This window comes from Ostrea edulis, chromosome 7 (genome assembly GCF_947568905.1).
Source record: "Ostrea edulis chromosome 7, xbOstEdul1.1, whole genome shotgun sequence".
NCBI classification, from domain to species: Eukaryota; Metazoa; Mollusca; class Bivalvia; order Ostreida; family Ostreidae; genus Ostrea; species Ostrea edulis.
Genome location: NC_079170.1, coordinates 60,005,099 through 60,019,609, shown reverse-complemented (window position 1 = coordinate 60,019,609; position 14,511 = coordinate 60,005,099). Strand labels below are relative to the sequence as shown.

The 14,511-nt window shown below is 35.2% G+C and overlaps 1 protein-coding gene across 1 annotated transcript; it reads left to right on the top strand.

Annotated features, from left to right (window-relative positions):
- Positions 1-3,617: 3,617 nt before the first annotated feature.
- Positions 3,618-12,672, top strand: LOC125656973 (uncharacterized). The gene is made up of 3 exons (XM_048887599.2): positions 3,618-3,880; positions 10,336-10,516; positions 12,157-12,672. The coding sequence occupies exons 1-3, from the start codon at positions 3,698-3,700 to the stop codon at positions 12,276-12,278; spliced, it is 486 nt and encodes a 161-aa protein (XP_048743556.1). The 5' UTR covers positions 3,618-3,697; the 3' UTR covers positions 12,279-12,672.
- Positions 12,673-14,511: the final 1,839 nt, after the last annotated feature.

The following is a 14,511-nucleotide window of genomic DNA, read 5'->3' as shown; positions in this document are numbered from 1 at the left end:
TCCAGAAATTTCAGAACGGAGGGTTACAGTCCCAAAGGTCAGAGGTCTGGGGAAACACACTATTTAAACGAGGGGGGGTGGGGGTGGTCGCAGGTGTTGGATCCGCCTTTGTGCAATAATGCATATTTCGGTATTTTTTGCTCTAAAGGCAAATCTATGTATACATGTGGATATTGTGTATCTGTATGAAGTATATCAAACGGTGGATTCTGAGTATGTCTTCCCGTTCTCTTTGTAATTTCTGATTCCCTTGTTCATAAGCCATTTGATTTTACAAAATGTTTACCTCTTCCTAATATTATTACATAAAATATTTTCCGTTCCGTTTTCAATTCCCCGTTTTAGCAACACCCTAAAGAGAGTTATCTCTAGACTTATTGCATATCAATAATAATTTTTATCAATATATTATCTTCCCGAATTGTATTTGCATAATATGGTACTATATAAAAATTCCACTATTGAAAGTACTCGCACCTCGGTAGTTAGAGAGGAAATAAGAGGTTAAACGTCTAATTCCTGCTTTCAACTTTCTCAGACACCAGTTTCTTCAAACAATGTTTGATGTCTTCCTGTTTTCAACTTTCTCAAACACCAGCTTCTTCAAACGATGTTTGATGTTAACCGATGGACCGCTTAAAAATGTATCAGTTAACCCGAAAGACCACATCAACAGGGAATTAATTTTAATTTATATGTGGTAACTTTCACCAGGACCTGAGGTACTATTTTTTATTACCATGATCACACAATTCGGTTACACAATCTGTTTCGTATCGGTAGGTTTCGTTTCGTTTAGGCAGCTGATTTCGTTTCGTTTCATATTTTACAGGTACCCTATGTAAAACACCATACGTTTTTAAAAATGTTGATATGGTTTAGGAAGTTCAAACAGGGATATCACGAACAGTCAGGTTAACCACCAATAATACATGTATAGATGTAATATTTCCGAACATTTATATATGCCTTACAGAGTAAAGGAAAGAAGGTGTCTCGTCTCGTGTGAATTTCCCTAAAAGTGTTGCATGAAAGATTGATAAAATTAAGTTATTCAAATATATCATAAAACCAATTGGAACTTATGTCTTGATTCAAACATTTGTGAAAATAAGTTTAAAAGACGTGTATTGACAAAAATTAGCCAAAATAATTCGAGTTTAAATCAAGCAATAAGCGATTTCTATGATTTTTAGCGCTAAAATGGAGGGATATCCCCGAATTTCAGAAAAGCTGCCTCCGTGAAACAAAATAAATTTAGCATGAATATGTTCTTCAAGTTTTACGCTAAAAAACTGTCGCTTTGAAATTTTGTTTCACGGGGGCATTTTTTTTTTGTAAAATTCAAAAAATCGAAACGACTTCACTGATATTATTTTCATCTTCACCTGTATGTTAATTTTCCTTAGAAATTCATAAGCTACTGCGTGGTTCAGTGGGTAAAGTCGTCGAACATAATATGTAAAGATGAGTCAATTTTTAAAACGACCGGGTTGGAATCCCTACGAACACAATTTTTTTTTCATATCACGTTATTCATCTAGATTGTTTTCTTAATTGAAATACACTTCTAGTTTTTATAAATGTACCAGGTCAAATCTCTGTTTATTACAATGTGCCGAGATTGAAATAGACACTGTTTATTTTCTGAATGGGATTCGCTGTAAACACACAGAATACAGCATGCAATACCTATGTCTTAATAGTCAAGGTTGCTAACGATAACTTGTATGTTTTTTTCTGAGTGAAAGGTGTTGACAAAGGCATAATATGGTGTCTTTCACGAAAAACCGTTGAGAACTTTGCAAAGCTCTGAAAGAAAAACTTTAAGGCCAAACAAGGTAAATAACCGTTAAACAGTTTGAGTGGATAAGATGTTATGTATTCCAGTATACATATTGCTATGGTGAATTAATGTTTTCATGTGCATGTACATATAATTTTGTTGAACTATATCAATGCGTAATGAACTTCCCATATTTTGTTTGTGGTCAGATTCATGTACAGTTGCTAACTGTTGGTTGTAGAAAATAATACATACGAGTATAATTAAGAGTACATGCATAAGACTGTAGTAGTATAGAATATCAAATATTTAATACACTCGTAACATGTAACCGTATACATTATATCTGATACTCAGAATAAAGAAAACTACAATTTAATTTTCACGATTTTAAAACTATTTGTGTTTATACTACATGTATAATGTATTGACACATAAAATATATTAGGCTTGCCTTTAGTACTGTGGAATTTGGCAAATACGCAATTTAAGAGTATACAATTTATATGGATGAATGTCAGTTCTACATCACGAGTGCTGGCACAGTGCTCCAGTTCGGGAAAATTCCCGCTTCGGTGCAACACCCTCTTTTAAGATTCTTACAACTTACGAGATCTTCACCTTTAGAAGATTAAAATTGATAACCATTGTCATAATTATGCATTACATGGAATGACCATAGACTGAATTGATACTATAATTATGGTTTTGAGCAGGGAGGGGTCTTTATCGTGCCACACCTGCTGTGACACGGGGCCTCGGTTTTTGCGGTCTCATCCGAAGGACCGCCCCATTTAGTCGCCTTCTACGACAAGCAAGGGGCACTGAGGACCTATCTTATGTCGAGAAAAGTACGTCACATAATGGAATTGTCCCAAACCAAAGTAAATACGATGTCATTAGAAAAGGCAAAAGAGGAAAGCTAGATAATTAAAGATCTGATTTCCTTTATATATATATATATATATATATATATATATATATATATATCAATGCATTTTAAAAACAACAGAAAATAATTGGTAATTGAATGTCCTGTTCATTGCAAAATATCTACGAAAGTTAACACAGAAAACAATATTTTAAAATCTCTTGTCGACTTTTCACTTTTGTAAAGTGATCAATATACAATCATTTTTTGCGAGGGTTATAGTATTCAAATACATGTTTTAAAATTTACTACAAGTAATTTATAATCATCAATGTATTTTACAAGATATCACACAAGCACGTACAGTGTATCATCTTTTTCAAAGGGGGGGGGGGGCTTGAAAACTAAATCTTCATTGCATGGTAAACATTCTAATTCGTGTGTGTGTGTGTGGGGGGGGGGGGGGGGGGGTTAAGAAGAGTGTTTATTACATTTTGCATTGGGATTGGGGGACTTATGGCAGAAGTGAGTTATGGCAGACGTGATCGAAACATGTTGCTGGCTGTGCGGGCAACTTTCGAAGTATTATCTATAACCCAAGGCTATTCTTTTTACATGTATACCATCTAACAATGATTAAACACATGTAGTAGATATACCTAGAGAATGGTATACTATGTTCAAATCTTCAAAGATGCGGATTCTCAGAAAGTTTGAAACATTTTGTTAAACAGAACATTGTACGCAACGAATAAATTATAAGGGAAAATTCATTATATTTTGAAATGATTTGATTAAATATACATATAATACATGTATGTAGTTATGTTGTAGAGCTGCTATGTGTACAGTAGTTATCTGAAAAAAGGAAATGACTACGTCAGTTCTGCAACTAAGTGATTTCGGAATGACAATGTACACACTGATATGGGATAGAGTTATCGTTTCATTGAGTTTTTTAAGGTCATTTCAGGTCATGCAATATTAAACAAACTCGGTACTGCAGGTAGACAGCTCGTTCGAGAATCAGATAAAACATCATGGACAGACAAAAATGGCTGGACTTAGCAGGCTTCACAGCCCTCGGCTGCAGTGCCTATTTTTCGGGAGCGGCCTGGTACATCAATTTGGTTCACGTTCCGACACTGTTCAACACAGTACACGATACTAAAACACTGCTGAACGAATGGAGATTGTGCTATTCTTTATCCAGGAAATACCAGGTTAGCTAATTAATGAGTATAAAACTCTTTCGGAGAGGCGGATCCAATAAATTTTAGGGATGTCAGATGGGTCTCCAATTTGTTGTTAATTTATGATAGTTTAAGATACTCGCCTCAGTAAACAAACCAAGAATTCGGTCGCAAACTGGAACAACCCTAATGTCGGAATACTGTGTACAGGTTGTAGGTCAGATTTTAAAAAAATTCGACTAGGTGTATGTAAAATTGATGCTTTAAATGCAAGATTTAAATTAGCTTAAATTATCGGGACGATTTAATAAAACAACATACAGTAATGTATCTATGCCTGCATGTATCTATCCATAAGATTATTCTCTGTCTGTCTGTCTGTCTGTCTCTCTCTCTCTCTCTCTCTCTCTCTCTCTCTCTAGCGATTCACAGAGAATTTGCCTCAAATCCAAATCCGTTCATATTGACCATGAACAGCTCAAAAGTGATGTTCATTTCTTATATTTATATTCATTTACTAAAACACCGTTTGTTTACATTGCTTCTATTTTGTTGCATAAAACGAACTCCCCAGGTAGCACAAAACGTTTTCATAACATTGTATTCCTGTTGTAAGGATGTTATCGGAAAACATTACTAACAAACATTTTTATAATGTTATAATAACATTTTTTTTCAGTTGTAAAAACGTTATAAGCAAACGTTTTTGACCAATGTTTTAAAATCATTTTGTCATCGTTTTAAAAACATTATAAAAACATTATTGAAAATGTTAGGGTCATCTTTCTTTTAAACATTTGAAAATACGTTTTCAAAACGTTTTAATAATGATTTTAAAAACATACTTAATATACTATGTTTTTCAAAAAGTGACCCAAATCAAAGTAGTGTTTTAAATATATTCTTTTGAAAATGATTTTTTTTAAATTACATAATATTAAATTATTGCCAGCCAACACAAATATAACATCCCAGATAGCATGACTACATTGGGCCAACGTTGGCAAATGGTTGTACCATTGGTAGGTGGTTGGCGTTGGGCATACAACATTGGGCCAACGTTGGGCCAATGTTCGCATGTTTGCGTAATTTAAAATACTTGAAACATTGGGTTTGAAACACAATGCTGGCCCTATGTTGGCCCAACGCAAGTAAATATTAATGTTGGGAATTCTACGTTGTCTCAATGTTGGCCCAACGTAATTCTAAAGCCGATGTAATGCCAGTCAAAATGACGTTTGAAACATTGGCCCAGTCGACTGCAGTTTAGCATACATACATTCAAGAGTCAATAAAGTGATTATTAATTAAAGTTCTCCAAATTAAATATTGTTTGAATAGCCATTGCATAATTAAACTATATTTCAAACCATAACTTTCCGGATATTTTATTTCACGTAGATCTATATTAATTTTTTTTTTAGAATAACATACATTTTGTGGTGGTGCTTACAATTGAAAGAAAATAAAGAATTAGAAAGTTTTGAAGTTTAAAATTTACACCGTATCCTATTAACGTTTGTACACTAACACAACGTCATCACAGTTCAGATATGACGTCGTATTTTTTATACGTCATTATTGAGATTGAACACTGAACGAAAGAAGCTACAGTACTAGTCCTGGACGAAACATCAAAATGTAAGTAATTTAGTATTGAAACTAGTGTAGATCTAATATGTGCTTTGATATAACTTAGAAGTCATTTTCAAAAAGTAAAGCACTCCAAATTATTTGGATTAAAAACAAATATGTAGAATAGATTCTGAATTGTTTGTGTGTGTATTGTGTGGAAAAAAGAAGCCAAATGTTTAGGCACTTTTTAATAGTTTTAATTGAAATAAATATCGCCACTTTAACATGATATCCACGATTTCACCCACTCTCAGTTAATGTGTGCATTGCTGTCGCCGACGATTCATAATGTTTCATGAAATGTTATTATTTCTTAAAAGTTTAAGAACTTTTTCCATGGAAATTAACATACATTTACCCATTGATATGTAAACATGATATAGTAAGGACTTCCGTTATGTGCAAAAATGAAACGTACGTTACTGTCACCAGAGCAGGTATCATATTTCAGAATCAGTGATGTAAAATTTACGCATAACAGCTTTGTTTGCTTTTTAGATAAAGTTAGATAGCATGAATGAGACAAAACATGAACTTCAAATCATATAGCCGATGCTATATACTTAATTCAAAATATTGAATGGGCATTCAATGTGTTGTATATCAACCCTACCCGATAATTATCAAAATTATGATAATCAAAGCCAAAAGCTTAATTGGTGCTCCGTCTGTAAAAACAAAAAAGAAAAACCCGGGGAATTCAAACATAACAATCCGAAATTTCGCTGCATCAGGGCTCGAAATTAACATATGCCCGTCAGTCTGTGACTGGCTAAAAGTCTGGCGGACTGACTGACATTTGTTTTAGTCAGTCCGGTGGGACTGGTTAATTTTCTAAAGCATATACTTATGAAATCTTATACACACATTTGGCATGCTTTGATCTGTAGATATCAGACGAATCTGATTCGTAAATATAAATCCCACATTTAAGTGTTACAATATTGTCTGAGACATATTGAGCTAAATTTCATTTTGATAACATTAACGAAATTAAATATGTTTAATTATTTCTGGAAAACTCTGTTGGACTGGTAAATTTTTCTGCGGACTGGTTGAAATTATACCCCATCAGTTCGGCTGGACTGGTGACATAAAAAGTTAGCTTCAAGCCCTGTGCATTTAGATGGGTAAAATACGTCAGTCGTTTACTGCGAAAGAAAAGTTAGAAGTAGATATCTAATTGCATTTGCCCAAACCCATGAAAATCGTGCAGCATGCATGCAGAAAGCCATGCTACAGAGAGAAACATTACGACATCTATCCTTCTACCCAAAGGGGTCAAGTGAAAAAGCATATTCACACAACATCTCTCTCTCTCTCTCTCTCTCTCTCTCTCCCACGTTATAGCTTCCCACCTACAGCTGAACACTTTTAAATATCCTGATATTTTTGTAAGAAATTCACTACATGGTACTTAAAACAACATTTGTAAAATATATCGCTTTATTCACTCTAGCTTCTTGAATTGTAGCTTATGAAATGAAAACCTTACCGATGCACGTACACTCAAGTGAGCACTTTTATTTACACACGGTCAATTAAAAACCGTGATCGACACACGGGCAATCAAACACTAAAAAAAAATAACACCCTCTGACACACACGGTCAATTAACCACTCTAACACACAGAAAATCACGGGGGCTAAGCCCGTTTTGGGCCCGAACTCTGTGATACCATAAATATATTTATGGTACCACAGAGTTCGGGCCCAAAACGGGCTTAGCCCCTGTGCAGAAAATTAAACACCCTGACGCACACTAACAGTAAACACATGGTTTTGAATCATGCGTGTATATACATCTTTACGTACAATGTATATGGCGCTAGGCCTACGAACAGTCAAATCTTTGTGACGTTATTTCCCAGGGCCCGGTTTTTCGATAGCTGGTTAACTTTAACACAGTGTTAACTTCTGTGTTAAAGTTAACCATGTGATTAACAGTTTTTCAAAATACGAGTTTGCGTTAACACAGTATAAAAAATGATAATAAACTAAAACATATAAGTACATCACTTTTGTCCTCGTGATTTCATTTCAGTATATGTAGTACATGTCATTTTGATTGATGCTGTAATTCAACTGTTTTAAACACATGCATTAATTTAATATATAATTTTTACAATGAATTCCATTTCACATGTTTATAGCTGTGGCACGCAAAGCATCAAAGAAAACTGTTTCGTTTGAGACAATTAAACGAGAAGTTTTAGACGTTCTCAGATTCGCCCCATACCTTCCTGGAGGAACTAATTATGCTAAGGTATATATGAAGTTTGTCATCAGAAAAATACAGTAAAACATTGTGAAATCTTATGCTGATCTGTTTATACAACTCTGTAGCATATCACATGTTGATCATGTCTTCATCAGCTGTGTGAATACACATAGTACATGCAATAGTCCGCATAAATGAGTAGTCTAATAATTTTGTAAATTTATGTTTCATGTTCAAATCTTTCTTTTTTCAGAAAAAAAGGGGGAAAGAAGTCGATTCAAAAAGATGAATTTCCATCAGATTCCGAATGATATTATATGAGCTGATTTTTCCAAAAATACAAATTTTATTTGCAAAGAAGACTTTTGTTTATTTTATTTTATTACGGTTCAGGTTTTTAAACATATTCACAGTATATAAAAACATTGCTGAAAGGGTTTGAAAACATTTATCAAAATTGTTGGAAGAATGTATATAATCTTGTAAAATTGAATTTTAAATGCTCTCAAATGGTTTCTATAAATGTTCTTAAAACGTTTCTTCTAAATGTTCTCAAAACGTTTCTTCTAAATGTTCTCAAATGGTTTCTTAGAAATGTTCTCAAAACGTTTCTTCTAAATGTTATGAAAACGTTTCTTAGGAATGTTTACAAAACATTGCAGTACAATGTTTTCAAAAAATGTTATGCCAACGTTTAAAAAACCACACAAATCACGTTATAATAACGTTTTAGAAAATGTTTTCATAACATTTTCACAATGTTTTTACAACGTTTTAATAACGTTGTTGTGCTACCTGGGTCCTAGCCTCTGTCACAGTAGTTATTGTGACGTACGTCAACACATAGACATGACGTCACATTTCGTCTCACCCTGTCTTTTATCAACATTGCAAGGTGCACTGCACTGTATTTTGGAGGTAGGAGACCGCAAGATTAAGATGATAATCCACGTAAGTTTACAATCTTAATCCAAAGGTATGACTTGCGATATCTTTGTAACAGTTGTCCTATTTTTTTCAAATCATTACGTTCTCTCAGTCGCGTGCTTTAATCAAGTTCATAATCCGTTCATAGTCGATGTGAACGGATTGTGTCGCGCGCTGAAATTGGTTGGTTCATAGAGGAAAATACGATTTGTAATATAAATATTGGTACATGTTCAGGACCCCTATTGATTTTGATGTCACATGGTCAAAGGTCAAGTGTCAAACTGGACAATGGAATATACTGTTTGCCCAATATCTTGAGAATCCTAAAAATGCTTGACAGACATCAAACTTGGGAGACTGGTACATCTTCAGGAGAAGATGGACATAGAAATATATTGTACGCTCAATGTCTTGAGAACCCTTTGCTTGACAGACATCAAACTTGGTACACTGGTACATGTTGAGGAGAAGATGATTTGTATTGAATTTGAGGTCACATAGCCAAAGGTCAAGGGTTAAACTGGACATAATAATATATTGTTTCCTATATTTTAAGAATTACTTGCTTGATTGACACCAAACTTGGTATACTGGTACAGCATAAGGAGTAGATGACCCCTGTTGATTTTTAGGTTACATGGTCAATCCACTTTTAACATAGGAAGATATTGTCTGCTCAATATTTTGAATTGGTGATACTACTTTCAATGAAATGACGCATGTAATGATGTATAACCCTTTTCAATTTTGTACCATGGGGGCATACAATGTATGTTTTACAAACATCTCTTGTTTTATTAGTAAAACTTTATAGTTTGTCCCGAGGGAGGGGTCGTCACCAGGATATATCTACTTGTACTCGTTCATGTTTTTCCTTTTAATTGTTACCCTGAATTGATTATTTCTTTCGGGCAAAATGGAAGCTATATTTCATACCAAGACTTATGAAACTTTTAGGAATGATGCTTTTAAATACGGATGGTTGATAGTTCCTGTTGGTGCTTGGGGACTTAAAGGAAAATTACATTTTCAATTACTTGATTTGAGTAACAGTTCCATACAGTTTAGGTGAGAATTTCAGAAAATCATGCGCTCTTTATATACAGTCTCTGGGGGCTATACATGTGAAAGGTCAAGGTCGCAGAAAGACAATTTCATTTCTTAGCAAGTACATGTACAAGTATCTCTTTGAATTTATTTGGAATCAAAAATTGTCTTGATATGCATGTACAAGTATACACAGGTAGATGAATATACTAGCAGTAACTTTTGCAAAAAATAGGGAAAAAGCATCGGATTGTGATGTACCTATACTGCACTTCTTACAAGTAGGAGTGAATGTTATAACTATAAAAATATTTAGGTTTTTTTTTTTGTTTTTTTTTTGTTTTTTTATTTTTTTTTTTATACATGTTATGATCGTTAAAATAATGGGAAATAAATTCAAATTAATTATTTCAAAAATAAGAATTTCGCAAATTCGAAGCATTTTTCTTTGGAAATACTGTACCTCTCTCCACAAAAATTGGTCTGTTTCAAAGCCTAGATATATAATGGACTGGAACTGGGGATTATTAGATATTTCATTTGCATATATTCCAAATAAGACTTTTTAAAGTTTGATCCTAATTAAAATTATGTACTCCGATATGAGAATATGTACTCTTCAGTATGAAGAGTATTTTCTTCTTTGTTTCAGGGTAAACTAGCTTTGATAGGTTCTACGTCGGCGGTGGCAGTGTGGTACCACAGCGAGAGTGAGTACCGCTGTCTGTGGCTAGCTGCTGGCCTCGTCTTCATCTCCGTCTGGCCTTACACTCTGGTGGCCATGATACCCGACATTAACACTCTCCACGAAGAGGACATCCTGGACAAGAAAGGTAACAAGTGGCATTGATGATTGTGCATTGTGTCCGCTTTATGATAAAGTTTTGCATATCTGATTAAAGTTAGACTCATCAGCTAGGTAGCTAAATGTGAGTGATTTAAGGTGAAGCGATGTACGGGAGGTGGCTAAATGTGAGGCGATGTAAGGTAGGTGGCTAAATGTGAGGCGATGTAAGGGAGATGGCTAAATGTGAGGCGATGTGAGGTATGTGGCTAAATGTGAAGCGATGTAAGGGAGATGGCTAAACGTGAAGCGATGTGAGGTATGTGGTTAAATGTGAAGCGATGTAAGGGAGGTGGTTAAATGTGAAGGGATTTGAGGTAGGTGGCTAAATGTGAAGCGATGTGAGGTAGGTGGCTAAATGTGAAGCGATGTAAGGAAGGAGGCTAAATGTGAAGTGATGTAAGGTAGGTGGCTAAATGTGAAGCGATGTAAGGGAAGTGGCTAAATGTGAAGCGATGTAAGCTAGGTGGCTAAGTTTTGCATATCTGATTAAAGTTAGACTCATCAGCTAGGTAGCTAAATGTGAGTGATTTAAGGTGAAGCGATGTACGGGAGGTGGCTAAATGTGAGGCGATGTAAGGGAGATGGCTAAATGTGAAGCGATGCAAGGTAGATGTCTAAATGTGAAGCGATGTAAGGTAGGTGGCTAAACGTGAAGCGATGTGAGGTATGTGGTTAAATGTGAAGCGATGTAAGGGAGGTGGTTAAATGTGAAGGGATTTGAGGTAGGTGGCTAAATGTGAAGCGATGTGAGGTAGGTGGCTAAATGTGAAGCGATGTAAGGAAGGAGGCTAAATGTGAAGTGATGTAAGGTAGGTGGCTAAATGTGAAGCGATGTAAGGGAAGTGGCTAAATGTGAAGCGATGTAAGCTAGGTGGCTAAATGTGAAGCGATGTAAGGGAGGTGACTAAATGTGAAGCGATGTAAGGTAGTTAGCTAAATGTGAAGCGATGTAAGGTGAGGCGATGTAAGGTAGGTGGCTAAATGTGAAGCGATGTAAGGTAGGTGAACATTGATGAGAGCAATCGTAACATTGATGAGAGCAATCGTAACATTGATGAGAGCAATCGTAACATTGATGCTCGCTTCAGTTCGATTGACTAGAGCAGTGTTTGATTTGGTGCGCGCAATAATTGAAACATTGAATTAAATGATATTTTCAAATAATCAATGATAATTATCTTCAATCATCTAAGTTTATATGGATTTGGCGCTCCAAGCATAACTGTGATGGTGAATTTTAACTCAAGCGACTATCGTATAGTACATGTATTCAAATCCCTCTATACATGTAATATGCATATTTTGCAAAGAAAACTCGCCGTTTTATGACGTATGGGGTAAATTCAGCAGACGTCAACAGGTAATGGTACATAACCCTGCATTGACCTTTTTGTTAAACAACTAAACCCAAAGCTAAAGACGTCTCTATCTAGCTTTTGTAAGGCTTCTGATTTACAAGGGCAAAGAATGGTAATACTGTGTTATAAATGGTAATTGCAATTACGTATGAAAACAAATATTCTAAATATTCTTGATTAGTTGCTTTTGAAACCTTTTGATAACGTTTGAAAACCATGCAGATCTACTTTGAAAAATGATCAATGATTCCATTCTTTTTTTAATCAGGAGAAAGTTGGGTGAGGGAAAAGATTAAACTGTGGAATAAACGACACGCCTTCAGAAGCATCGTCTCTAGTTTGGCATTTGATTTAGTAGCGGCTGCTTTCTATCTAAACCGGATGTTGTAAAAAGGAAGTCCATTTCAGACCGGAAGACAAAGCGTGACAGCGATGATGACACGATTAATGCAAAGAGAACGATTACTTGTTTTTCTGTTATTTTTTTAAATTTCTTTTCGGAAATCGAACGTCGCTTTTGTAGTCAAATCCGATCAATTTGCATTAGATTCAGTATAATACAGACAATGTTTGAGGGTTTGTGACACCTTACATATAATTTTACTAGTATTTGTAATATTTTATATGTTTAAAAGTACATTGTATTTGTAAAATTTCATATACGTGCGAGTTTGTCAGATCTATATATACATATGCTTTGAATTGTTAAATTGTGGTAGGGTAGTCTTCATCAGACTTTTGTATGCATATTTTTGCCAGGAATATTAAATCTTGCTTTCATACATCAATCTTGATATCCTTTAGATTCAGTTCTTGGGCCAGTCTGCAGACTGCTTTTTGAATATGAGATACATCGGTTGTACATGAATTTTGAGATAAAATGCAAAATTAACAGTACGATGTGCTACCTATTTGTATTTTTTTTCAAGAGCTGTACGTTGGTTGGATATTGTTTAACGTCCCTCTCGAGAATCTTTCACGTACTCATGAAAACGTTGTCATTACCTGTGAAGGGATGCAAAATTTAGGTCTATGCTCGGCGCTTACGGCCTTTGAACAGGGAGGGATCTTTATTGTGCCACACCTGCTGTGACACGGGGTCTCGGTATTTGTGTTCTCATCAGAAGGACCGCCCAATTTAGTCGTCTCTTACGACAAGCAAGGGTACTGAGGACCTATTCTAATCCAGATCCCCACGAGTTGTAGGAAGCAGAGAGTAAAATTGGAAGACAGAATACTGAAAAGGTTTGTACTGTCCTCAAATTAAGGCCATTTGACAAACGTCACGCATTTGGTCACTACGGTCAGTTTTCAGGTAAATGAGTGTAGATCCTTGAACTTTTCAAATTTTTACCAGCAATTGCAGAAATGTCACGATTCAAATAATCTAAGACATTTACTTTTGGCAATCTAATTTCCCATTTAATCATTTGTTGCAATAGAAAAGGATCGTGATCTTTGATTACACAGGGGGAAAAGATATCATGAAAACCTGATAATTTTAAGAAAAGCGCTTGTTCGTGGAAAAATTATTGGAAGTTGACTCGTTTTAGGACACTACCCCGTGTACTGAAGCACCATGCAGTGCATTGTAGTTTCATGACCTTTAACGATCGAGTCAAAATAAAATTACAGATTAAAATCAAGGGATTATGTTATTAAAGACTCGGGGAAACTCAAACAATAGTTATTAAACAATTTAAGTAACATGAAATTAATAGTATCGAAATACGAGTGTCTTTCTGTTAAAGTTGGCATGTATTGTTTATATGTACGATATCAATGACCAGGCGGTTACAGGAGTGTTGTGATATCAGAGGGATGGTATGGAGCGGTTTTGATGTCTGCCATGGCTGCGTCAGCCTTATCATCCGTCCTGATTATCCTTATTCTCTCCACACGTGATACTAACGGTAAGGTACATTTTTGTATCTAAAAGTCAAATAAAGACCCTTTAAGGAACACGAACCTTTAGATGTAGAGATCCAGATAGGGGCGCGGACCTTTACATGTAGAGATCCATATAGGGGCGCAGACCTTTAGAGGTCCACAGGGGCGACGTATATACTTAAGTGTCTTATCATATCGTTAGTGGGAGCATGCGTAAGTCTGGTAATTAGATACTGACCACCTGTAATGGAGTCTTGTACGTAGAACATTAATTAATCTGGTAATTAGATACTGACCATCTGTAAAATGTAGAACATTACCTATCCATGTTGTGCACTACATATATGCTTTTAGAATCTTATTGAGCAGCAACTCATACAGTTCACTCCGTCCCCATTGTTCGTCGTTGATTGTCTGCATTTTCCTTTACTCGAGTTATTCTACAACGTCAGCCATTGTTCAGTTCTACAACGTCAGCCATTGTTCAGTTCTACAACGTCAACCATTGTTCAGTTCTATCCTTGAAATATATCATCTTCGGCATTTTTAGTTAATCATCGGACTTATGTTGATCGCATTCTGTTGGATAATATTGCAGTTCGTTCTTCGATCTATAAATGAGTAGAAAAGGGGAAACTGTCCAAACAATATTATTCTACCCATATCTTATCTTGCATTCTAGTATTTCTTTGGTGATACAGTATTTTAGAAACTTAGTAGAGTATCTTATTTA

Excerpts from the sequence above, each read along its gene's own strand:
- LOC125656973 (XM_048887599.2), top strand. The coding sequence starts at position 3,698 with ATGGACAGACAAAAATGGCTGGACTTAGCAGGCTTCACAGCCCTCGGC. Across the intron at positions 3,881-10,335 it reads CTTTATCCAGGAAATACCAG|GGTAAACTAGCTTTGATAGG; the intron begins GTTAGCTAATTA and ends TCTTTGTTTCAG. Across the intron at positions 10,517-12,156 it reads GGACATCCTGGACAAGAAAG|GAGAAAGTTGGGTGAGGGAA; the intron begins GTAACAAGTGGC and ends TTTTTTAATCAG.